Source organism: Bos indicus, chromosome 2, assembly GCF_029378745.1.
Source record: "Bos indicus isolate NIAB-ARS_2022 breed Sahiwal x Tharparkar chromosome 2, NIAB-ARS_B.indTharparkar_mat_pri_1.0, whole genome shotgun sequence".
NCBI classification, from domain to species: domain Eukaryota; kingdom Metazoa; phylum Chordata; class Mammalia; order Artiodactyla; family Bovidae; genus Bos; species Bos indicus.
The window spans coordinates 52,818,665-52,843,186 of record NC_091761.1 but is presented as its reverse complement, the minus strand read 5'-3'; the positions used below and the strand labels follow the sequence as shown (position 1 = coordinate 52,843,186).

Genomic DNA, 24,522 nt, shown 5'->3' with positions numbered 1-24,522 from the left:
ATAAGAACTCTTTTGCAAATCAGTGTTTCAATAGTGATTTAACACTAGTTTCAGTGTCAAATTGCCCTTTCCACAGCAGGGAGTTTTAAGCCTTGCTGTATTATACTTCCAAGACTCTCAGGAGCTGGAGTTGGGAGATATAATATTTTCTTTGAAGTTTGCCTTTCACTACACACTGGGATGCAAACAAGCTTCAGTTACTCAGCAGTCAAACAATTCCATCACACAGGGACCAGAGCTAAATATTGTACCAAATTTTCTAATTATGTCTTTGTGATATTTGCTGCACGAAGTTAGGTGAAGTCAAACTAGGATCAATAGAAAACTCCTTGTCTAAACAGACATCTGAACCTTGAGATATTTTGTTTATGGCCTCAAAATTCCCCTTCAGCAAGTCATAATTACAATAAAGATAATTTAATTGACAAAAAAAGTTATTTCTGGTAAACTCATATATATGTTAAAGGTACTTATTGTATCAGAGGTGTATATAACCAGGCTATAGACAAATGTGAAGTTCCAGGTTAAAACACACATATTTTATTCCCATGTACCTTATTATATTGCCTTTTATGCTTTATATATCATAGCAATTTAGCTGCCTTAGTGGTATTTCTTTAAAGGATTTCTCAATCATTTCATAGCCTGAAAGCTGAACCTTTTCTTTTCATGAGATTTTTTAAGTATATGCATCATTCTTTTCTTTCTTATTAAACAATGATAAACTGCCAAGGAGGTATCTCACCCATAAGAGAGAAGAAAAGTGTTGAAGAACATTCCATGACCCAATAAAAAGTACCACAGACTATTCCCTACAGAAGCTGCTGGCAAATCTCAAGGGCAAGTAGAGAAAGGCATGTCTATGGAGGCATCCCAGAGTTCTGAAGAGCTGAGGAACTGAGGAAAACACTTTCTGCTTTATTATAGAAAGTCTGTTTCATTATAAAAATGTAAATATTTCATGCATGCATGCTCAGTTGTGTCCAACTCTTTGGGACCCCATGGGCTCTAACCTACTAGGCTCCTCTGTCCATTGAATGTGTTCCAAGGAAGAATACAGGAGTAGGGTTGCCATTTCTTTCTCCAGGGGATCTTCCTGACCCAGAGATCGAACCTGCATCTCTTACATTAGTAAGCAGATTTTTTACCATCGCACCACCAGGGAAGCTCAGTAAATACAATATTTCAGTATTGCTCTAAAAGTTAAATAAAAATTCTGATGTATTTTGATAGCCATTAATCTGCACTCATCTAACATGCTAGTAAAGTAATGCTCAAAATTCTCCAAGCTAGGCTTCAGCAGTATGTGAACCGTGAACTTCCAGATGTTCAAGCTGGTTTTAGAAAAGGCAGAGGAACCAGAGATCAAATTGCCAACATCCGCTGGATCATGGAAAAAGCAAGAGAGTTCCAGAAAAACATCTATTTCTGCTTTATTGACTATGCCAAAGCCTTTGACTGTGTGGATCACAATAAACTGTGAAAAATTCTGAAAGAGACGGGAATTCCAGACCACCTGACCTGCTTCTTGAGAAACCTGTATGTAGGTCAGGAAGCAACAGTTAGAACTGGACATGGAACAACAGACTGGTTTCAAATAGGAAAAGGAGTATGTCAAGGCTGTATATTGTCACCCTGCTCATTTAACTTATATGCAGAGTACATCATGAGAAACGCTGGGCTGGAAGAAGCACAAGCTGGAATCAAGATTGCCGGGAGAAATATCAATTACCTCAGATATGCAGATGATACCATCCTTATGGCAGAAAGTGAAGAACAATAAAGAGCCTCTTGATGAAAGTGAAAGAGGAGAGTGAAAAAGTTGGCTTAAAACTAACATCAGAAAAAAATAACATCAGAAAAAAAACATGACATCTGGCCCTGTCACTTCATGGCAAATAGATGGGGAAACAGTGGAAACAGTGGCTGACTTTATTTTGGGGGGCTCTAAAATTGCTGCAGATGGTGATTGTAGCCATGAAATTAAAAGACGCTTACTCCTTGGAAGAAAAGTTATGACCAACCTAGATAGCACATTAAAAAGCAGAGACATTACTTTGTCAGCAAAGGTCCATCTAGTCAAGGTTATGGTTTTTCCAGTGGTCATGTATGGATGTGAAAGCTGGACTATTAAGAAAGCTGAGCATGGAAGAATTGATGCTTTTGAACTGTGGTGTTGGAGAAGACTCTTGAGAGTCCCTTGGACTGCAAGGAGATCCAACCAGTCCATCCTAAAGGAAATCAGTCCTGAATGTTCATTGGAAGGACTGATGCTGAAGTTGAAACTCCAGTACTTTGGCCACCTCATGCGAAGAGCTGACTCATTTGAAAAGACCCTGATGCTGGAAAGATTGAAGGCAGGAGGAGAAGGGGACTACAGAGGATGAGATGGTTGGATGGCATCACCAACTCAACGGACATGAGTTTGGGTGGACTCCGGGAGTTGGTGATGGAGGCCTGGCATGCTCTGGTTCATGGGGTCACAAGAGTCGGACACGACTGAGCGACTGAACTGAACTGAATCTGTGGCAGTATTATGGCAGTATCTAGAGAGACCCATATTTTAGAAAAAAGAAGACTTAGGGGTTTCAAGAAGTTATTTGGCGTCTTCTAGATTGCTAGTTCTTCTGTGTATTCTTTCCATCTCTTCTTGATCTCTTTAGCGTCTACTAGATCTCTACCATTTCTATCCTTTATTGTGCCTATCTTTGGGTGAAATGTTCCTTTGATATTTCCAATTTTCCTTGAAAGGTCTCTAGTCTTCCCCCTTCTGCTCTTTTCTTCTAGTTTTATGCACTGTTCATTGAAGAAGTCCTTGTATCTCCTTGCTATTCTTTGGAACACTGCGTTTAGTTGGATGTACCTTTCCCTTTTTCCCTTGCTTTTTGCTCTTTTCTTTCTTTAGCTACTTATTAAACCTCCTCAGATAACCACTTTGCTTTTTGCCTTTCTTTTTCTTTGGTATGGTTTTGTTAGCTGCTTCCTGTACAATATTGTGGATCTCCATCCATAGTTCTTCAGGCACCCTGTTTACTAGATCTAATCCTCTGAATCTATTCATCACCTCCACTGCATATTCAACAGTCAGTTCATTGGAAAAATCCCTAATGCTGGGAAAAATGGAAGGGGGAAAGGGAAGAGGGCATCAGAGCATAACATGGCTATATGGCATCACGGATGCAATGGACACGAACTTGGACAAACTTTGGGAGTTGGTGAGGGACAGGGAAGCCTAGTGTGCTGCAGTCCACGGGGTCGCAAAGAGTTGGAAAAAACTGGGCAACTGAACAACAACAAGAAGTTCACTAGTAATACAGCAGGGAAAGGAGGGAGTCTGACTCATAAGAAGGCGCCTTCAGCAGCATTTCCTCGAAGGCAGCCTCAGCTAATTAAACAGGGTCAACTTTGCTATGGGCAGTGGAAAGTATCCTTGCCTTGTCAGTGGGCTGACAGTTTCAGAGTATTAGAGTGTGAAAAGGAGAATGATTAAAAATATACACTAAAATATGAATTGGAGGTGATCTCTAGGAACTGAGACTGTGAATAATTTTTGTTTTCTTTTTTCTACTTGCTTATATTTTCTAACATTATAAAAATGAGGAGATATGAATTATATCATCAAAAAAAGCATTTAATGTGAGCAACCAAGATGTCCTTCAGTAGATGAATGAATAAATAAACTGCAATATATCCAGACAATTGAATATTATTTGCACTAAAAACAAATGAGCAATCAAGCCATGAAAAGACATGAAGGAAACTTCAGTGCATATTATTAAGTGAAAGAGGCCAATCTGAAAGGCTACGTACTCTATGATTCCAACCATGTGATTTGTGGAAAAGTCAAAGGAACATAGTAAAAACCAGTGCTTGCCAGGGATTGAGGAGGAGAGAGGGGTGAATAAACAGAGGACAGAGGATATTTAGGGCAATAGAACTAAATGATACTCTACATGTCTGGTACTGTAATGATGTATGATAATGTAATAATGGATATATGTCATTATACATTTGTCTCAGCCAAAAAATGTGCAACACCAAGAGTAAGCCCTAAAGGAAACTATGGAGTTAGGGTGATTAGAATGTGTTGGGGTAGGTTCATCAGTTGTACACGTGCACTACTCTGGTGGGGAATGTTGATAACAAGGGAGGCTGTATGTGGGTGGTGGATGGGGATATGGGAGCTTTCTAACCTTTCTTTCAATGTTGCTGAGAATCTAACTACTCTTAAAAAAAAAAAAAGTCTTTAAATGTGAAAAAAAAACTAAAAGAATAAAAATGAAGAAATATGTGCTTTTGAGGTAGGAGCTAGATGGTTCTTGGGGAGAGCAGCTGGAGTTGTCCCCTGTGGACAGGTACTCCAAAATAAGAGGAGCCAGACAAGAGCTGAGTCCTGCCCAGGTAAGAGATAAAAGAGCACAGATGCCTCATTCTTGAGGTCAAGGAAACCTTCCGACTACATATGCACAGAAAGGCTCCTTGAAGGTCAAAAAGTGAGGGGACACCACCCATGGTAAATGATGCCATCCTACCCACAGTCCTCATCATTAGAGGACTAAGAGATGCATGCACACCCATGGGAGGACCCTGAGACATACCAAACACAGACTCGTGCATCCATGCTAAGTCACTTCAGTCATGTCTGACTCTTTGCAACCCTATGAATGATATAACCTGCCAGGCTTCTCTGTCCATGGTATTCTCTAGCCAAGAATACAGGAGTGGGTTGTCATGCCCTCCTCCAGGGAATCTTCCAGACCCAGGGATCTAACCCAGTCTCTTTTCTTTGCCGCACTGGTAGGCAGGTTCTTTACCATGAAGACCACCTCAAATATGGACTCAGAAACAGGCAAAGCAAGATGATTGGCAAAGGAAACCCAGAAGAAATGCCCCATAAAAGTGACTCACAGCACTGTAAGGGTACCAGTCTCTCTCTCTGAGGCCGCCTATGGGTCTATCCACACATACTCTTTTTCCTCTAATGAACACTTTACTTGTTTCACTACCCATCTCTATATGGAAGTCCATTTCTACAGAGTTGTGGGCCAGGGTCTTGTCACTGGTCACTGATCTTGTGGCTAGATTCAGTGCTCTCACTGCCTCATCCCAATCTCAATCTCTGGCTAGGAACTGAAATTGTGCTTCAATCGTGCAGGCGGAGGCCACCTGAGATCACTTTGAACAAATGAGTAAGTATTATCATGTCCTGCCTCTCAAATCTGGAGAAGGCAATGGCATCCCACTCTAGTACTTTTGCCTAGAAAATCCCATGAACGGAGGAGCCTGGTAGGCTGCAGTCCATGGGGTCGCTAAGAGTCGGACACGACTGAGCGACTTCACTTTCACTTTTCACTTTCATGCATTGGAGAAGGAAATGGCAACCCACTCCAGTGTTCTTGCCTGGAGAATCCCAGGGACGGGGAAGCCTGGTGGGCTGCCGTCTATGGGGTCGCACAGAGTCGGACATGACTAAAGCGACGCAGCAGCAGCAGCACCAGCCTCTCAAATCGGAGAAGGCAATGGGGCCCCACTCCAGTATTCTTGCCTGGAAAATCCCATGGATGGAGGAGCCTGGAAGGCTGCAGTCCATGGGGTCGCTGAGAGTCGGACACGACTGAGCGACTTCACTTTCACTTTCATGCATTGGAGAAGGAAATGGCAACCCACTCCAGTGTTCTTGCCTGGAGAATCCCAGGGACGGGGGAGCCTGGTGGGCTGTGCGTCTATGGGGTCGCACAGAGTTGGACACGACTGAAGTGACTTAGCAGCAGCAGCAGCAGCCTCTCAAATCCACTAAACTTAACCTAGACCCAGTTGTCATCCTCTGTAATACTAATATTATAAGGAAGAGAGGTCAGGTAAATATAGTTGAAGAGCTAATGATGGTGAACAGGTAAATGCTCAAAGTAGTCAACCACACACCATTCAATGTTTATTCAGAAAAGTTTAAGATTGTAAAAATACATATCATTCAAGCCATATTTAAAAGTATTACAAAATGCTCAGAAACCTCACCCTCTAGATGAAACTTCACAAATTAAGTCATTGACCTGCATTGAGTTGAACACCAAGCAAGGTGCCCCTTCTTCTAAAGTAATGAATATTCTTCAAACAGCAAGGGAACAAGGCTGCTGTTTGATGCTGATGACATTGAAAATTTAGGAGAACGGAAATCCCATCATTTTTCATTTGTATGCAAATTTGTCTGTTCCAGAAATTAACCCCCAGACCCCACGTCAGTTTTCATCTCCAGGAATTTTTTTTGCCAGCACCACACGGTGTAGGCTTGTCACTATCCTGAGGTCACTAGGCTTCCCCAGCTTAAAAACAACCACCACCCCCAAAGTCACAATGGCGCTTTGTTTACCCTCATTATTGGAGGATAAAGAGCAGTAGCTGGAGAGGCCTGTTGTAAAATGCACATCTCGAATGGCCGGCCCTGCTGCCAGCAGCATTGAAATGCAAACGGCAGATGATTTTGGCCAAATAGCTCTCATTGACCACTGGTCCCCGTCTTAGATGAACCCGGAACAATAGACCAATCCTATTACCCTCCTTTTGAGCCAGATCTTCAACTGTTAAAAAGTTCCTTTGTTAATTCCCACCTTAGACAAATGTCACCATCTACATGTGAAGGGGAGAGAGGTGATTGAGGTTTTTAATTGATGTGGATTTAATTATGCTAATTTAGACAGCTGTAAAGCATTTCAGTATAGCTGCATAATAGGGAGAGCAAATACAGGTGCCCTTCACTGTAGGGGCTTAATTTTTAACCTACGTAGCTTTAAAACAGAAAGGGAGTTCAAAAGCGTGGGCAATTTACAATTTATAGAGGGAGGTCCACCCACGCTCTGAAATGTTTAGCAGGCTCTACATGTACCTAAGAGAGAGTCGAAAGAAACCCTCAATTTTGATTGAAAACTTCAAATTTGTCTCTAACTATAAGAGGCAATTTAAAATGATGTGTATGTCAAGACTCGATTTGAGATAACACTAAACTAGAAGCTGGGAATTAAAAAATGACCTTTATTTTCATCTCGGAGAAAGAAATCTCACAATGGAAATGGTGATAAAAGCTAGCAAGAATTTTAAAAATTTTTGAAGAAAGGGCTTTTGAATTTTTGAACTTTAATGACAAGGTGAGTTGACTTCACCATGTATCTGACGACGACTTTCATTACCAGGAACGTGACATGACACTCAGTGTTATCAGCGGGAAAACAGTTTTTGTTCAAATTGCTGAATAATCCTGTTTTGATTTCTTGGCATTTTATCTGGAGTGAATGATGCAGCAGACCCTACTGAAGTTGTACTGAGTCTTAACCAAGTACGACCTAGGATCCTGTTTCAAGGATTAGATGCTCGAGAAACACTAAGTAGTTAAATCACTGCTCCAAAGGCGGCCTGGTTTTAAAGGGCGATGTTGCACAGGCCGGTATATAACAGTATGAATGAAGAGGAGGAGAATCAAAGACATTTTATAGCACTTTTAGTGTGCATGTGGCTTGCTGAGGAAGGGAGGTCTGAAAACACTCCAGCTCTTCTGTTCTCTTTCTCCTCTGGGTGACTCTTCCTTCAAGGCCCAAGCTGCCCCCTAGACACTGAGTCTCTCCTCCTAGGAGGCCTATTGCATTTCTAGAGGACAAAGAGCTTATCAATGAATCATCTTCCTTTCTCCCCGGCCATTTCCTTCTCAACCTTGTCAGGCTTCTCTTCTGTGCATTTTCCTTTGTCCTACACTAATCAGACATGTAATTAGCTGGCAAAGAAAAGAAGAAAGAAGCAGGGGCATCTGTCCTCTGTTTCACACAGTGGGTGGAGAGTGACCTTTCCAATCCTGCCCAGTTTTTGGTGAAAACACACAGATTTGGGCATGCATTTTGACTCAGGATTTTACTAATTCTTCCAATCTTGGATGAGCTAATTTCTCTGACTTCTTTGATTTATCAAATGAAATAATCATTCGTTGTTCATACATTTGTTGACTCTACCTATGAGCTGTGGATGAAATGTTTCTACTGTTCTGTCCAGCACACAATAGGTACAAATGGTCCTTGATCTGTTCCTCTCATCATCACCCACAACGCTTCGCGCTTTCTCCATCTCAGCACCCCACGCCTCACTCTGTCTTTCTCTGACCCATAGCTTTTGTTGTTATTATACTTTCATTTATTTACTTATTTAACTTATTTTTGGCTGTGCTTCTCATTGCGGTGACTTCTCTTGTTTGAGAGTACAGGCCCTAGAGCACAGGCTCAGCAGTTGTGGCGCAGAGGTTTAGTTGCTCCAAGACATGTGGAATCTTCCTGGACCAGGGATCAAATCCATGTCTCCTGTACTGGCAGGTGGATGCTTTACTGAGCTACCAGTGAAGCCCAATTCATAACTTCTTTACTCTTGTTCTTTGGGATACCATCATCTTATTTCTCCACTCTTGAAAATTTACTCTCTTTCATATTGTTTTTATTTCCTTCTCTTCTGCTCACTTATTACTATTTTTTCTTTTTGTTATTTCTCAGAGATTCTTTACCATCTTCCTCTCATCTCTTTTCTGTTTTGGGTTATAATAGTAGAGAAGAGAGGAAGTTGTTAAAATTAAAATGAGGATCTCAAAGGAATGGAGAAAAAATAAATTAACATTTAAGAACCCTAGTGATAAGACTTCCCTGGCTGTTCAGTGGTTAAGAGTCCACAATTCCAACGCAGGGGACTAGGTTCCAACCTTGGTCAGGGAACTAAGATCCCACATGCTGTGTGGTACAGCCAAAATAATAATAATAAATAAGAAGAAGAACGCTAGTGATAAAGTTCTGATATCACTTGTCTAAAGGAATTCAAAATAGTGTCAGTTCAGTTCAGTTCAGTCACTCAGTCATGTCCGACTCTTTGCGAGCTCATGGACTGCAGCACACCAGGCCTCCCTGTCTATCACCAACTCCTGGAGTCTACCCAAACTCATGTCCATTGAGTCAGTGATGTCGTCCCCTTCTCCTCCTGCCTTCAATCTTGCCCAGCATCAGGGTCTTTTCAAATGAGTCAGTTCTTCACATCAGGTGGCCAAAGTCTAATATAAATCCATATAAAGTATTTCTTTCTGTCTCTATGCTATAAGCACTATCTAAAATATGGAAACCAGTCATGTAAAGACAATATAGATAGGCCTGGTGTGCTGCAGTCCATGGGGTCACAGAGTCAAATACAATTTAGCAGCTGAACAATGAACAGCAAAAGAAGAGTGTAATTTTTGGAAATTAAAGCAAAAAGGTCAAATGTACTTGTTACAAATGTGTGAGCAGCACTGAAGAACAGAAGTAGAATATATAATTTCCATTTAATAACAAAAAAAATCAAAAACAAAGAAAAACCAATTAATCTAAATAAGAATAGAGAAAAATAGCAAAATGAAACATGGTAAATAGAAATCATAAAGACAATTAAAGTAAATCTTTCTCCCTCTTTATGCATATATACACATTCTCCTGTTTCTGGTTCTCTGGAGAACCCTGACTAAGAGAACGCGGTTGAAGGTTCATAAAGATAGTGACTTTTGGTAAGAAAAGGCATTACATTCAATATTATGAGAGACAATAAGAATTGAAACTAACTAGTTGATCTGAGAAATGAGTGGCAAGACTGAAAATATCTTAAATACATAAACATGAGATAGCTTTGAATTGGCACATTAAATATCAGTCAATTATAAGAAAAATTCTTTTATATCTAAAACTAGAATTTCCAGTGAGATTAAAAAAAATAAGTAGAATGGCTTAGTATAACTTTTGCTAGAGAAAGAGATGAAAAACTTAGTTTTATTCAGCATCTACTAGATGTCCAGCAATTTATGTACATAAAGTGAGCACTTAAGTATCGTTTATTTTCACAATATTTAATTATCACAATATAATTCATCACATCTAATGATCACAATATCCTGCTGGTTAGACCCCAAGTTTTAAGGAGATCAAGTCACTTGCCAATGGTTCCTCAGAAAGCAATGGATTATGGGGGCTGGTAAGCCTGAAATCTGCAGAACAGACTGGAGACCCAGAAGAGCTGATGCTACATCTTGAGTCAGAAGGCAGTCTGGAGGTAGAATTCCTTCTTTCTAGGGGGACCTCAGTCATTTCTCTTAAGACTTTCAGCTGACTGGGTGAGGACTACCCATGTTATGGAGGATAATCTGCTTTACTCAAAGTCTACTGAGTCCAAAAGAGTCACCCCTAAAAAAATATCTTCACAGGAACATCAGACTTGGTGTTTGACCAAATCTTGGTTCCCCAGCCTAGCCCAGTTGACATCCACAATTAACCAGCCCATCAGGTCATGGCAATTCAATTTGAGATCAGCCCTTTACCTTAAGGCTCCTGTCAGGGCCAAGCTCTCTGAGCTAGCCTGAAGATAGAACTCCTCTCCAGGGGCATGACCACCTGCCAGCTGGTCAGTCTCAGAGGCATGTAGCTCTGAGGAGAAAGGAGGCTGAAGAGTGACTGGCTTGTGAGAAGCAGCAAGAGAAGTACCATCAGGGCCAGAGAATGTCATGAGGATGCAAAACTCCATAATAAAAACACTGGCCATTAAAGAGACAAAAGATAACTGGATCTCTAGAGGTACACTCATGATATTTCAGTCCTCAACTGAGTCCTAAATGTGCAGTTGTGATTATGTTTGAACAATTTTCCAAAATTTTGAGACTTCTGACTATAAGAATACCATTCTTCCATATTGTTATATATGGTCTTAATCTATTTGGGAGGCTATAACAAAATACCATTAGATGGGGTAACATAAACAAAAGAAATTTATTTCTCACAGTTCTGGAAGCCAGATGTTCAAGATCAGGGTGCCACCCTGGCCAGGTTCTGGTAAAGGCTTATTTCCTGGTTTATAGATAGCCATGGAGAAGGCGACGGCACCCCACTCCAGTACTCTTGCCTGGAAAATCCCATGGATGGAGGAGCCTGGTGGGCTGCATTCCATGGGGTCGCTAAGAGTCAGACATGACTGAGCGACTTTACTTTCACTTCTCACTTTCATGCATTGGAGAAGGAAATGGCAACCCACTCCAGTGTTCTTGCCTGGAGAATCCCAGGGACGGGGGAGCCTGGTGGGCTGCTGTCTATGGGATCGCACAGAGTCGGACATGACTGAAGCGACTTAGCAGCAGCAGTAGATAGCCATCTTCCAGCTGCATCTTTACATGTGGAAGGGGATACGGAGCTCTCTGGGTCTCTTATATTGAGACTAATTCCATTCATGAGAGCTCTACTTTTAGGACCAAAGGCCCTCCCTCCTTATACCATTACATAAAGCATTAGGATTTCAATGGACTTCCCCAGTGGCGCTAGTGGTAAAGAACCTGCCTGCCAATGTAGGAGACATAAGAGATGTGGGTTCCATCCCTGGGTCAGGAACATCCCCTGGAGGAGGGCACGGCAACCCCTACCAGTGTTCTTACCTGGAGAATCCCGTGGACAGAGGAGCTTGGCGGGCTATGGTTGCAAAGAGTGGGACATGTCAAGCGACTTAACAGCAACATTTCAATATAGATATTGGTGGAGGTGGGGGATGGGGAGGTGGTAGAGCATAAAGAAACATTCAGATCATAGTTTAGATCCTTATATAGGGCCAGTGACCCAGATTTTCTAGTTGCAGAGCTTGGCTTGCCCGCCTCCTAACCTGGGGCAATTATTTTGACAATTTAAACCCCAGTTTTCGTACCTGTTAAATGAAAATAGTAATATCATCTACTTTAAGGTTGTAGTGAAAATTAAATAAGACAATCAATATATCTAAAGCAATAAACATCATGCTTGGCCAATAGTAAGTGTTCCATGAAAGTTAGCTGTTATCAATTCTATACATCTCCTCCATCAGTACCATGCTGAAAAGTTAACCTCTGGCCACTACAAAAGCCTCTTGTTTTTGATGTTTCTATGATAGGTTTTTAAGTTACGTGTTTGTGAGTAAATTTTTAATTTGTTTCATTTGTTTATCCTGTAACTTTTGGGGTGCCCATTAAAAGATAAGAACATGTTTGTAATAACTTTTAAACTCCCCATAAAGTCTGGCAATTCCTAGTGACTTTTAGCAACATTAATAAGTGTTTATTGAGAACATACTATGGTCACGGTATCACTCTAGGTGCTACCGTGGGCCGTGCTATTCACTATCATGAATGAATGCATTTATCATTGAGAAAACTTTTCATAAAGTTTTTATACAAAGTCTCAGTGCTGAAGTAAGAGTGTAATAATATGATTCTGAAAGGCATACAACTGGATGTCTATCTGGGAGGGACACAGACGTAAGGTTCAGTGAGTCATGTTCAGTTTTCAGTGTCTACGCAATGCCTGCTATGTGCATGCAGGACAATCCTTAGCTTCAAAGGTGTTAGAAGATGACTTACCTTAAAGATGTATTCTTTGTTTATTAGCTTTTGTTTGGGGAGGTGATCTATGATTGTGAAGTTTTATTAAATCCTAGCAGCATTCTTGACACTAAACAAACACAGTGAGCTGCTAATCACAGCATGGGTCATTTATTTTCTGTTTTGGGTCACTTCTTTCCTCTATTGAAGGAAAGGAACATGACAGCTCTCTGTTAATAATGCCAAACTCAAAAATCCATTTTCTTTCTAAAATCTGAGTATCATGTCCCTTTAACCACACCTCCTTTTTAAACCTGGCATTCATTTCTGTCCATATTTTTCAAGATCCTACTTAGTAACTAAGACATGCCACCTGAAAGAATTGAGAGGTTAAAGGAAACCCGAGCCACCATCACCGGTTCCTACGAGCAGAGTCGATTATGCTTTCAGAGCTGCTATGTGCATTCTCCCTTAGCCCTCCTTCCTCACAGAACCCGAAGAGCAAAACAATACATCGCCCCATGAATATATTATCAGTACCAACTTGACAGCTTCGCTGTTGACGATACTGGTTGTACTTCATTTCCCTCCTGTAATCCAAAACCAGATCCAGCCCCCCTGGGCCCAGACTGGGGCTGTACAGCAGCTGAAGGGCCAACTGCCAATGGGTCTGGAACAGAGTGTTTCCAGCCTCGGCACCTGACTTCCTGGCTGCCTCCATGTCAGGTCTCATTGGTTGATGTGGCAGCTGTGATTCTGACAACAAGCTTGGTGTTGGGTCAAGTTTTTGTTTGGCTGACTTACTCCCATAGAAGCCATTTTCCTTGACTCACCCTTGATTACTGAAAATACTCTTTATTGCCTTTTAAAATCATGTGATATCCATAAGTAAAAATTGGGATTAACACTTTTGAAAGCATTACCCATGACTGATTTTTTTTTTTTTTTTAATGCTGAAATGCAAGAAGTAAAGCCAGAGGCAGCTCAATCCTGTGTTTAGCACAGTGGTGTATCAAATACCATTTGTAACTTCAGAATAAAATGCACAGCTTTTTTCCTTGTTCTTAGGAACCTGGATGAAATGATCACCTACGGAAACAGTTTACAGATGCAAAAGTATGTAGTGTTTATATATTAGAAAGCTTGACAGAATCCTCCTTTAAAAGACTAAATAGTTGTGTTCTAATACAAAGAATGTGAAATAAAAACATGTATAACTTTATTGATAAAACAGGGTTTTCATTCAATAGTTGTAAGACAGGATACTTGCAAAACTTGCTTATACAAGGGAAAAGGTCTCAATGCGGTGGCTTTCTTTATAATCCAAACATCATCCTCCCCCAAAACAGACTGAAATAATTAATGTTCAACGTATGAAAATTCTATATGGTATAACTTATTTATGCTTTGTTAAAAAAAAGCCAAATTGAATGCCAGCACTTGAGATCTTGAAAATAATGCCACATGTCTTGATAAAATAATTTTTTATTTTTATTGATACTCCTTCTTATATGTTGATATTTTAAAGAACTATATTGTTTTTAGTATACATATTTATAAAATATCTAAATATTAAAGAAATACACAAAAGTAGAAAATAAAAGTCTAACCACAGATATTTTAATATGAACAGCTTGATGAATAATCCTTCCAATTTTTGTTGCTATATTCTAATGTATATGGACATAATCTTGACCGAATTACTTTGACTACTTCTTAGACTTTTTTTCATTTCATAATCTCTAAAACTATCTCATTCTTTGAATACACACATAACAGTGGGTAATAAGAATGTTATAGTCAGTCATGTCCAGCTCTTTGTGACTTTATGGACTGTCCATGAACTTTCCCAGGCAGGAACACTGGAGTGGGTTGCTGAGCCCTTCTCCAGGAGCTCTTTCTGACCCAGGGATGGATCTTTACCACTAGTGCCACCTGGGAAGGTCTGTACAATATATATGAATATTAATAGAGTAAGTTCATGGCTTTGCGACCAAATGGCTTGACTGAATCTGAATCCTAGCTTCACTATTAGTAATTCTGTGACCTGGATAAGTGATTTTCTCTGTAATCCACTTTCTACACTTATAAGGTGTGATGTTAACAATACCTCCTTGAAATGGTTGTCATGCAGGATGAGGAATTACTGCTTGGTGTTGGTAGACATGCAACCATGATGGTACTGCTACCATAGATGTTTGATTCCTTATTATCAATTTCATGTTGATGGACATATAGATTGATTGCAATTTTTCTTCTCATACATCATGCACTAATGAACATCCTCCTAAGCAGAATGCTGTGAGTATTTCTAAAGAGTACATTTTAGAAGTGCAATTTTCTAATCAAAGGTGATATACATTTTTAAATGATAGATATTGTTGTGTAATCATCCCCTAAAAGTAACTATTTACTCTGTGAATAAAAGTGAATGGAAAAAGCTGGGGATCATTAGAAATATTTTATTAAGACTTTCATCTATGCATCAAAAATGCATAACCCTTTTTATACAAAGAAGTGGGGGATTACTGTAACACAACATAAGCAACACTTGTTTTATATTATCCATAAAAATCAGAAAGCTTTTTATGCATAATGCTCATGATTTTCAGTTCTGCAAGTCTTTGAGCCCCTCTTTCTCCAGAGAAAGAATTCATAGCATATTGTCTTCCTATAATCAGTTATTATTTATTAACTGCAGAACATAATATTCCATCAGGCAGCTATTCATAAATATCTACCAATCAGATGTGTAACAAATGCTTACTAAAATTAATAAGTTATGAAACAGAACAATTATGTCATATTCTACAGGTGTGGTAGCAGTGGTTCTGAAATCCAGATTGAACATAGCCTGACCACTCTACCACATATTCAGAATTTGAGATGGTTCCAGCTACTTTTCTGGAGTTATACCAGAGCCCAAAGAAGAAAAAAAAAAAAAACCAACATACTGAAAGCAAATGCTTTAATGTCTGGTAATACCTGGTATACCTGTGGTGTGAGAGGCTATGTCCTCAAGCAGTGAGCACTGAATATTTTACAGCTTCTGGAAATACTTACACATTTCTTTCTAGTTCTTCAGCATACAGCTCATTTGAGGCTTTATCAGGGATCATCACATCTGATGCAATGACAGCAATATCCATCTCTGCGTATCAAAACAGAGTCCAAAAATTTTTTTTAAATAATGAAGAGATCTGACATCACATTAACAGAAAGGTAAAGATAAACATTTATATTGGAGAAGCGGTCTATGGGCAAATGTGTTCTCTATACAGTACCACAAATACTGTGTTCTTTACAAAGCTGTACTGCTCTCTATGTTCTGTGTTGTTGACATGCCCTAACACCTCTGCACATGGAACTTTAAAATAGAATAATAATATTTAAATATTATCATTGAGACTTTTACCTCACCATTTCTCAAAATAGGTTTGAGAAATGTGGCACTGATATTTTTCAACCTCAAGTGAAATTTTTTTTTAAAAATGGGAATTTGGGGACAAATAAGTGAATGAAGGTTTGTAGTTTAAAAAGAGTTATCCAAGAACAATATTGCTTTATATAGTTTCATATTTAACATGTCTTAAGCATAATTAATTTTCTACCTTAATTTTATTTTTTTACCTTATGTTAATTAAAAACTACAATTTGTCTATAAGAAGATGAGCCTGATTCTTTGGAAGTAATGTTCAGTTGGTGTTATTGGTATCATAAGAGTTTTAGAGTATATTATAGAATATTCTGGCACTAGACACTAAATTGAAATTTTAAAGAAAATGTTGGAAATAGCTGTAAGGGGGAAAAAAGTAGCCTTTTAAATCTAATTTGTTATGCACCACAGTAGGGTAATGGATGCAATGAAAGTTCTTTTATTGAGTTCCCATGTCCAAAAGGTATTTAGGGAGCAAAGGATGTTAAGCAGACCCCCTGCAATCCACCTTTAACTGAAGATAGCAGGAAATAAGGTATATCGGTCTGTGTCCTCCTGGTTTTTATTTCCTCGGGAGAACAGCTCTTGCACAGGACACCTTAGGCTGCTTAGCCGATCACAAAGGGTGCACTAGACGCCCTCGCTGGCTGCTTGAATAGCCTGATCAGAAGGGTAGCCGAAACCATACCGGGAGTTCAATCCTTCAGGTGGGTCTTTTCAAATTCCAATAGAGAGAAGTTCCTGGAGAATTGGTAAGGATTTCACTAGTCCCCAGCAGGTTTGAGATCAAAAGCTTTGGTTAAATAAAAGCCTGCTGGGAAATCTTAAAACCTCTTTGTGATGTAACTTTAAAAAGTTAATACAAAGAACCCTTAGACTGAAGCCATAACAGCATGAACAAAGAGTATATCAAAACTGATTCCATTAAGGGAAAGCAGACATACAAATTCACTTAATTTAAAGAGCAATCCAGTTATATTACTGTGTGAGAGAATAGAACTTAGACCATACCATCGAGCCCATTTAGAAGATGTGCTCATTTCTTGTTACGTATGCCAACTTCATTCTTGGTCATTCAGATATGCTTTCTAAACAACTTACATATTCATTTTCTGAAAGGAGAAAGAGTGATATGCATTTAAACTCATTCCTCAAGAAGATACTTTTAAAACAAATTAAAATTAAACTTGATGGGGACCCATCCATCAGTTGGTTATCTCTTTTTCATGGTGTTAAACTGCTAATTGCCCATCCTCCTTAAAATAATAAACCTTCAATTGATATTGATTAGATCATTAATGAATGCATTAATTAAAAGGTAATTTTATAATTAACACCAATTCATTTTTTGGCAAGTCACACAGTTTTATTAAGTAAAGTCATCAGTTAATAGTTTCATGGAAATATTTTACTCCATCAACAACCCCCAAAAAACCTTTATTTGATTTTAATGTCTGAATTTTGCACTTTGTTTGAAATCTTTCAAGACATTTTCATGTACTCGATGTCTCACATTTTCACATTAGTCATGTGAGATGAGGTTAACAGGTTAAGCATTGTTTTTCTTTTTATTTTTAATAGATAAGGATGCTGAAGTGCACTTATAGTACAAATAGCATGCTCTCCACTGCACAGCTATTTAGAGAAGGCTCAGACTAGGACCCAGAGCTCCTAATTTCAAGGCTACAAAGTTTTCAATTGAGCAATGTCTCACAGACTTTGGAATGCAATTGCAGCTTATGTTAAAAGATAAAGTGAGGCATATGAAAAATTTTAAGAGTCTACTTGAGCAAAAACCAATTTGAATTAAGTAGCATTCAATTTTGCAAATAGAAAGTACCTCTGAGGAGCTGTACAAAATGAAAGACTTTTGTAGACAGAAGGGAGCAGGAATAAGGGTGTTATACTAAGCTAAAAAGTGGGTTGGTTATTATAAGATAATTTTCCTTTAGGGGATAGCAGGGATCTACCAGGGTTTCCCATAGTGGCAAGAACCTGCCTGCCAATTTAGGAGACCCAGGTTTGACCCCTGGGTTGGAAAGATCCCCTGGAGGAGGGCATGGCAACCCACTTCAATATTCTTGCCTGGAGAATCACATGGACAGAGGAGCCTGGTGGGCTACAATCCCATTGGGTCGCAGAGAGTCAGACATGACTGAAGCAACTTAGCACGCAGCACGCAGGGATCTAGCAGGCAGATTATGTAACTAATAATCTAGAGATTATTGGTTATTCATAGCTAATATGGAGATTCCTGATGGACTGGTCTAAGATTGCATTTCTAGGAAAGCTGAAACTGTAATTAAGTCTCAGTTTGGTGATACAGTGTTTATCCTAAGTGATCACATTTGGAGCGTGTTGTCTTATTTTTAACACTTAAGTCACACACAGTGGGATTCATCCCAAAGAACTCTTTTCAAGTGTGGTCACTACGGACCATGAATATCCCCAGATTCTCATATTGATAGATGGAGAGACTGATCCTTCTACCATATCCGGTTTTTCTCTTCTTCACTCCTCTCCTTTTATTTCTCTTCTTCAGCTGTTCTGTCATCTGATTAATGATTGGAAAATGAAGAAAGGCAAGTGGCAGATTAAGTCAATCTCTGTGGGGAAAGTATAAAAATCTTTGGGGGCAAGTACTCTTTCAATGAACCGTCCCAGTGATTTTCTCCCCTGCCGGCCTCAACTTTCTTTAGTCTCTTAAAAAACATGAACAAAGCTCTCAACTGACTAGCTCTATTGAAAGAGCTCTGTGTTCTTACAGTCTCCTCTGAAACAGCCGAGCCAGCAGCCCCGTCCATCCCAGGTGTGTGAGCATCTGTTGGTCGGCTTTCAGCTAATGATTTCCTATTCGTGTCTATCCTGACAGAATGTTCACTCAGGTAGGTGTTCTACTGAACAATTAGCCCTTTGTGATAAACAAAACAAAACAAAACAAAACTTCAACTCAGTAATGAAGGGAAGACATGTTTACTAAATCTGTGATTCCCAAATATGCTTATATAAGTGTATTTACATACACATTCTATATGGATTATATGTGTTCAAACAAATATAGTTCACCTATGAGGTTTTATTAGAATATAAACATTCTGCTCAAACACTAGCTCCATTTTCTTTTTTTTGTTTGTTTTTTTTGTTTTTTTTCACTAGCTCCATTTTCAGGCAGAACTATGTGAACTAGCTTATCTTGATACCTTGGATACTTTCAAAGATACCCTAAGACCTTGCTAGGCCTGAAGTTATTGCTTACTTGTGGAGTGCTTTGAATTTTTAAATCCATTCCGATGTGTCACTGCCTATTCTCATATTGGAACTCCAGTCTTGAATTCCAAAAATTCAAAACCCACTACTCTAGCAAATAAATAATTCGAATATGAAATGTATTCTATGAGCCCCTGGCATACTATCACCAAGATTCTGGACTCCAAATAAGTTATTTTAAAAGTATATGTTATAGAATCAGTCTCAAGACATTTACACTTTTGTAGTGGAAAAAGTACCCGCAGAGAGAACATACAAATTCATGAACTGTTCAATAATTTTAAATGGATGCTGCCTCCTCTGTGACCCCACCTAATCTTAAATGTGCCATGCTGTGCCTAGTCTATTCAGTCATCTCTGACTCTTTGTGACCCCATGGACTGTATGTACCCCACCAGGCTCCTCTGTCCATGGGGATTCTTCAGGCAAGAATTGGAGTAGGTTGCCATGCCCTCCTCCAGGGGATCTTCCCAACCCAGGGATAGAACCCAGGTCTTCCACATTGCAGAAAGATTCTTTATCATCTGAGCTACCAGGGAAGCCCATGAATACTGGAGTGCGTAGCCTAGCCCTTCTCCTGGGGATTTTCCCAACCCAGGAATCAAACCAGGATCTCCTGCATTGACGGTGGATTCTTTGTCAGCTGAGCTACCAGGGAAGCCCCATATCTTAAATACATCTACTGTAATATAACATTTATACACCTTATTTCAGGGCTCCCCAAAGCCTGAGTTGTGGACCAGTACCGGTCCATGGCCTGTTAGGAACCTGGTCACACAGGTGAGTGGCAAGTGACTGTCACTCCCCATTGCTCTCGTTACATCCTGAAACATCCCCACCTCCGTCGTCTATGGAAAAATTGTCTTCCAAGAAACCTGTCCCTTGTGCCAAAAAGGTTGGGGACTGCTGTTTTACTTCACGTGGAGTTTCACGTGTCTTTTTCATCAGAGTCAGAGACTCTTATTTATTATTGCTTCTTCACAGTGACTATCACAGAATACATGATAGGTGCTCAATAAACACTGCTGCTGCTAAGTCGCTTCAGTCGTGTCCGACTCTGTGTGACCCCATAGACGGTAGCCCACCAGGCTCCCCCATCCCTGGGATTCTCCAGGCAAGAACACTGCAGTGGGTTGCCATTGGCTTCTCCAATGCATAAAAGTGAAAAGTGAAAGTGAAGTCGATCAGTCGTGTCCAACTCTTCGCAACCCCATGGACTGCAGCCCACCAGGCTCCTCCGTCCATGGGATTTTCCAGGCAAGAGTACTGGAGTGGGGTGCCATTGCCTTCTCCATAATAAATGTTAGCTGAGCTAATTAAAACTAGATGAGCACCTGGAGGACAAGAAGAACAGATGATTATGTGCGGATTTTTTTTTCAGTGTCCAAAACAGGAAAAGCAAAAATTAATATCTAGAATTCTTTTCAAAGGGAAAATAGCTATCTTTTCTGACTGCTAAATTATACATCTCACTGGAAAATATTCAAATATCTCAAGATAATTCTTCTATTAGAGAAAATCAGTTTTTATGATTTGGTGTATGTATATATCTCTCAGCTGTTAATCCATGTGCTTACAGGTTGACTTAAAAAATTGAAGTCATAGTATGTACATTTTGTTCAATGACTAGCTAAAAATTTAACATTATATTTCTGATTCCTTTCCATGATACAAGTGTTTCCCTTTAACTGGCTATGGTAGCCTCTATTTTGTATATTTCATCATGTATTTAATTCTATTGACAGATATTTAGGTTATATTCAATTGTTATTCTTATAAACAGTGCTTCAATAAATATCTTTTAACATCTTTGCAAATTCAGATTTATTTTCTTGGCACAAATTCGTAGACATGAAATGGACTTAAAATGTTAAACTATGTTGTTAAATTATTCTAGAAAAAAAGGATGTGCCAATTTACACTCCCACCAACTGTGTGTAAGCCATTTTCTCTATAACCTTGCCTGGATATAATTCATTTTAAAAATCTTTGTTAATCTAATAAGGAAAGAAGTTTCATTGGTTATTGTTGTTATTGTTTTTCCATTGTTGTTTTAAATTCTAGACTACTTAGGGACCTTTTAAATAAATCAGTTCTTGATAAATCACACATGGACCACCCATGAAACACGTTCAGCACCAAATTAACTCTCCTCTTCCACTCAGTTGCGTTTCCTTCTCTTTGCACGAGCACTAAACATGAATCAAAGAAACAAGAAGATCTTAATATTAGGTTAAACATACCTGCTGCTGCTGCTGCTGCTGCTAAGTTGCTTCAGTCGTGTCCAACTCTGTGCGACCCCATAGACGGCAGCCCACCAGGCTCCCCGTCCCTGGGATTCTCCAGGCAAGAACACTGGAGTGGGTTGCCATTGCCTTCTCCTAAATATATCTGCTGCTGCTGCTGCTGCTGCTGCTGCTGCTAAGTCACTTCAGTCGTGTCCGACTCTGTGTGACCCCATAGACGGCAGCCACCAGGCTCCCCCGTCCCTGGGATTCTCCAGGCAAGAACACTGGAATGGGTTGCCATTTCCTTCTCCAATGCATGAAAGTGAAAAGTGAAAGTGAAGTCGCTCCTTCGTGTCCCACCCTCAGTGACCCCATGGACTGCAGCCTACCAGGCTTCTCCGTCCGTGAGATTTTCCAGGCAAGAGTACTGGAGTGGGGTGCCATTGCCTTCTCCGAAACATACCTAGGAGAGCTGAAATATATATATGTATATATATATATATATATATATATTTTTTCATAAATAAATCTAAAACTAAAATGTGTAGGAGAGCTCAAATATATATATATTTTTTCATAAATAAAATCTAAAATAAAATGTGTTTGGTTATTGACTAAATTGTTTTATCATCGTTCCCCTCTGTTAATGTGGATAACTGAGTAAATGATAAAATAATTTACAAATTATATAACCCTGTTGTAGGAACAAGCCTACAAATCACATCAGTTACTGGTAATAAGACCACCTACCTCTAAGTTTTTTGAAGGCTCTACTGGGATTGTTAACAATTTGACCACAAAGTCTAGAACTCAAGAAGCTGCTGACATGATGTAGCAGTGTGAAAAAGTCTGTGAAACAAGAGAGAGGTGTCTAAGAATATAGCACTCATGACATGAATAAAAACCATTTTATATTTCTATAGTCCCAGTAAGTGTAGATGCCAAACCTTGCCTTGGAAAAAGAAATAGCACCTTTATACCTCAAAGCTTTACAACCTTATCCCAAGGAGTAAACACTGTCAATATTTCTTGCTCATGAATAATGGTAAGGTCTTTGTGAGAAGGTCTTACAGATTTCACAAATTTCTTTGTGGACTGGATCAGCTCTTCCTTATAGCCTTCCAGTGAGGATGAAATCTATATTTTGAAGATTGGTGTGAAGAGCTCTAGCCCCACCGCACTCTACAACTCACCACAAAAAGGAGCTGCAGGGAGCTGTCAAGCATGTTCACTGAGAGACAGTAGTTATATTAGTTGTCTATTGCTATACAGCAAACCCAAATTTTAGTGACTTAAAGTGTTAGTTGCTTAGTCATGTCTGACTCTTTGTAACCCCATGGGCTGTAGCCTGCCAGGCTCCTCTGTGGAATTCTCCAGGCAAGAATACTGGAGTGGGTAGCCATTCCTTTCTCCAGGGGATCTTCCTGACCCAGCGATGGAACCTGGGTCTTGTGCATTGCAGGCAGATTCTTTACCATCTGAGCCATCTGGGAATGCTAGTGACTTAAACCACACACATTTACTATCTCACAGTTTCTGTGAGTTTAGAGTCTAAGGAGAGCCTAGCAGGGTCCCTGGCTTCAGGGTCTCTCAGGAGGCTATAATCTAGACGTCAACTGGTGCCACAGATCTGCTTTAATGCTCACTTTAGCAGTTGCCTGGATTCAGTTCTTCATGGGCTATTGGAATGGTCTCAGCTCCTAGCCGGCCATTGGTCAGAGGTTGCTCTTGGTCAGATATGGCTCTCCAACATGGACACTTGGTTCTTCAAAGTCAGCAAGAGTGAGACACTGCTAGCAAACCAGAAGTCATGGTCTTCTATAACCTAATAACTTTGTTCATATTCTATTCTTTAAAAGCAAGTCACTAGGTTCAAGGCAGGGGAAGGGGTGAATTGTACAAGTTAGTGAATACTGGGAGTTAGGGAGGGCTTCCCGGATATCACTAGTGGTAAAGAACCTGCCTGCTAATGCAATAGATGTAAGAGATGTGGGTTCAATCTATGGGTCGGGAAAATCCCCTGGAGGAGAGCATGGCAACCCACTCCAGTATTCTTGCCAGGAGAATTCCATGGACAGAGGAGCCTGGTGGGCTGCAGTCCTTGGGGTCGCAAAGATTTGGACACGACTGAATTAACACAGGGAGTCAGGGATCATTGGAGGCTACCTTAGAAGGCTGTCTACCACAGAGGATGGTTGCTCAGTTAGTAACAGGCATAAAGGACTCTGGGGAAAAGTGGAAAGGAGAGTGTCAGCAGACAAGGTAGGAGAGGAATTTCTCGGGAAAAGGCTCACAATAAGTGATACATACACTGTCAACAAACTAAGTTGAATCTGGGGGTCTCTAGCCCCCTTGGGAAAATGTATTAAGTCTCAGATCAAATCAGTATGTACCATGTCAAACCATTAACTTCTCATATTATGTATTATTGGGGAAAATCAAAATAGTTAAAATGGGTGACAATGGCAAAATAATGGGTAACAGAGAAACACAACCTCAGCCAAGAGGGAAAATATTCCATAACTAATATAAAAAAGGATTGTCATTCTTATTCTCTCAAAATGTGTATTTAACAATTAACACTGAGAAAGTGAAATTAATGACATTCAAAATACTCTGTATTAATCTGTATTTATTCTATCTAAACATGCACCCATGCCATTTATTTGTCATTTGTCGAGCTTAAATTTTTAGTTTGTCTTGTCAGGACCGCAGACTTCATGATTATTTAATGTTTGCCTTTATTTTGCACCTGCCACTCACTTTGATAGGATAGTTGGTTTAAGGTAAGGGTATATTGGAGTTTATAAAACAAAATAGAGAAAATACAGCTTACTGACTTATATGGGGAAGGAGGTTTATAATCATAACTAGGATTTTTATTATAATGGCTCTTCTAGTAAGTTGAGTTAATCAGCTGAGTGTTTGCAAGGATGGGTTATGTACATGTTTCTATAATAACAAAAATGAACAGAGATATAGCAGATAAATTGTCTTAACAGGTTTTGCTTGGTTTTAGTGCAAAAACTTACTAATTAATGCAAGTGTTGCAATCATTTTTATGACATTCCCTGAAGATGGCACTTTAAGGGTTATGCCATATGCTGATTGACAGCAGCCATAATTCCATACAATGAGACTGTATCATATTGTTTGAAGTGAGGTGATATTCATCTCTTGAAACTGATCAAACATATCATTGCATCAAACAGTATTACAATATA

The 24,522-nt window shown here is 39.6% G+C and overlaps 1 protein-coding gene across 7 annotated transcripts in view; it reads right to left on the bottom strand.

Moving 5' to 3' along the window:
* GTDC1 (glycosyltransferase like domain containing 1) overlaps positions 1 to 24,522 on the bottom strand; it is a 494,398-nt gene that overhangs the window by 20,180 nt on the left and 449,696 nt on the right. For 3 of the 7 annotated variants that reach the window (XR_011569552.1, XR_011569538.1, XR_011569543.1), the window contains 3 exons: positions 22,049 to 22,147; positions 16,815 to 16,915; positions 15,431 to 15,518 (listed from right to left, as the gene is read on the bottom strand). Coding sequence is in view for 2 of the 7 variants with exons in the window: in XM_070799833.1 (XP_070655934.1) it covers positions 22,102 to 22,147 (46 nt within the window). In the remaining 5 variants the exon portion in view is untranslated. Of the gene's footprint in view, positions 1 to 15,430; positions 15,519 to 16,814; positions 16,916 to 22,040; positions 22,148 to 24,522 lie in introns of those variants that run through there. The other 4 variants (XR_011569554.1, XR_011569545.1, XM_070799833.1 and 1 more) reach the window with 3 other exon arrangements.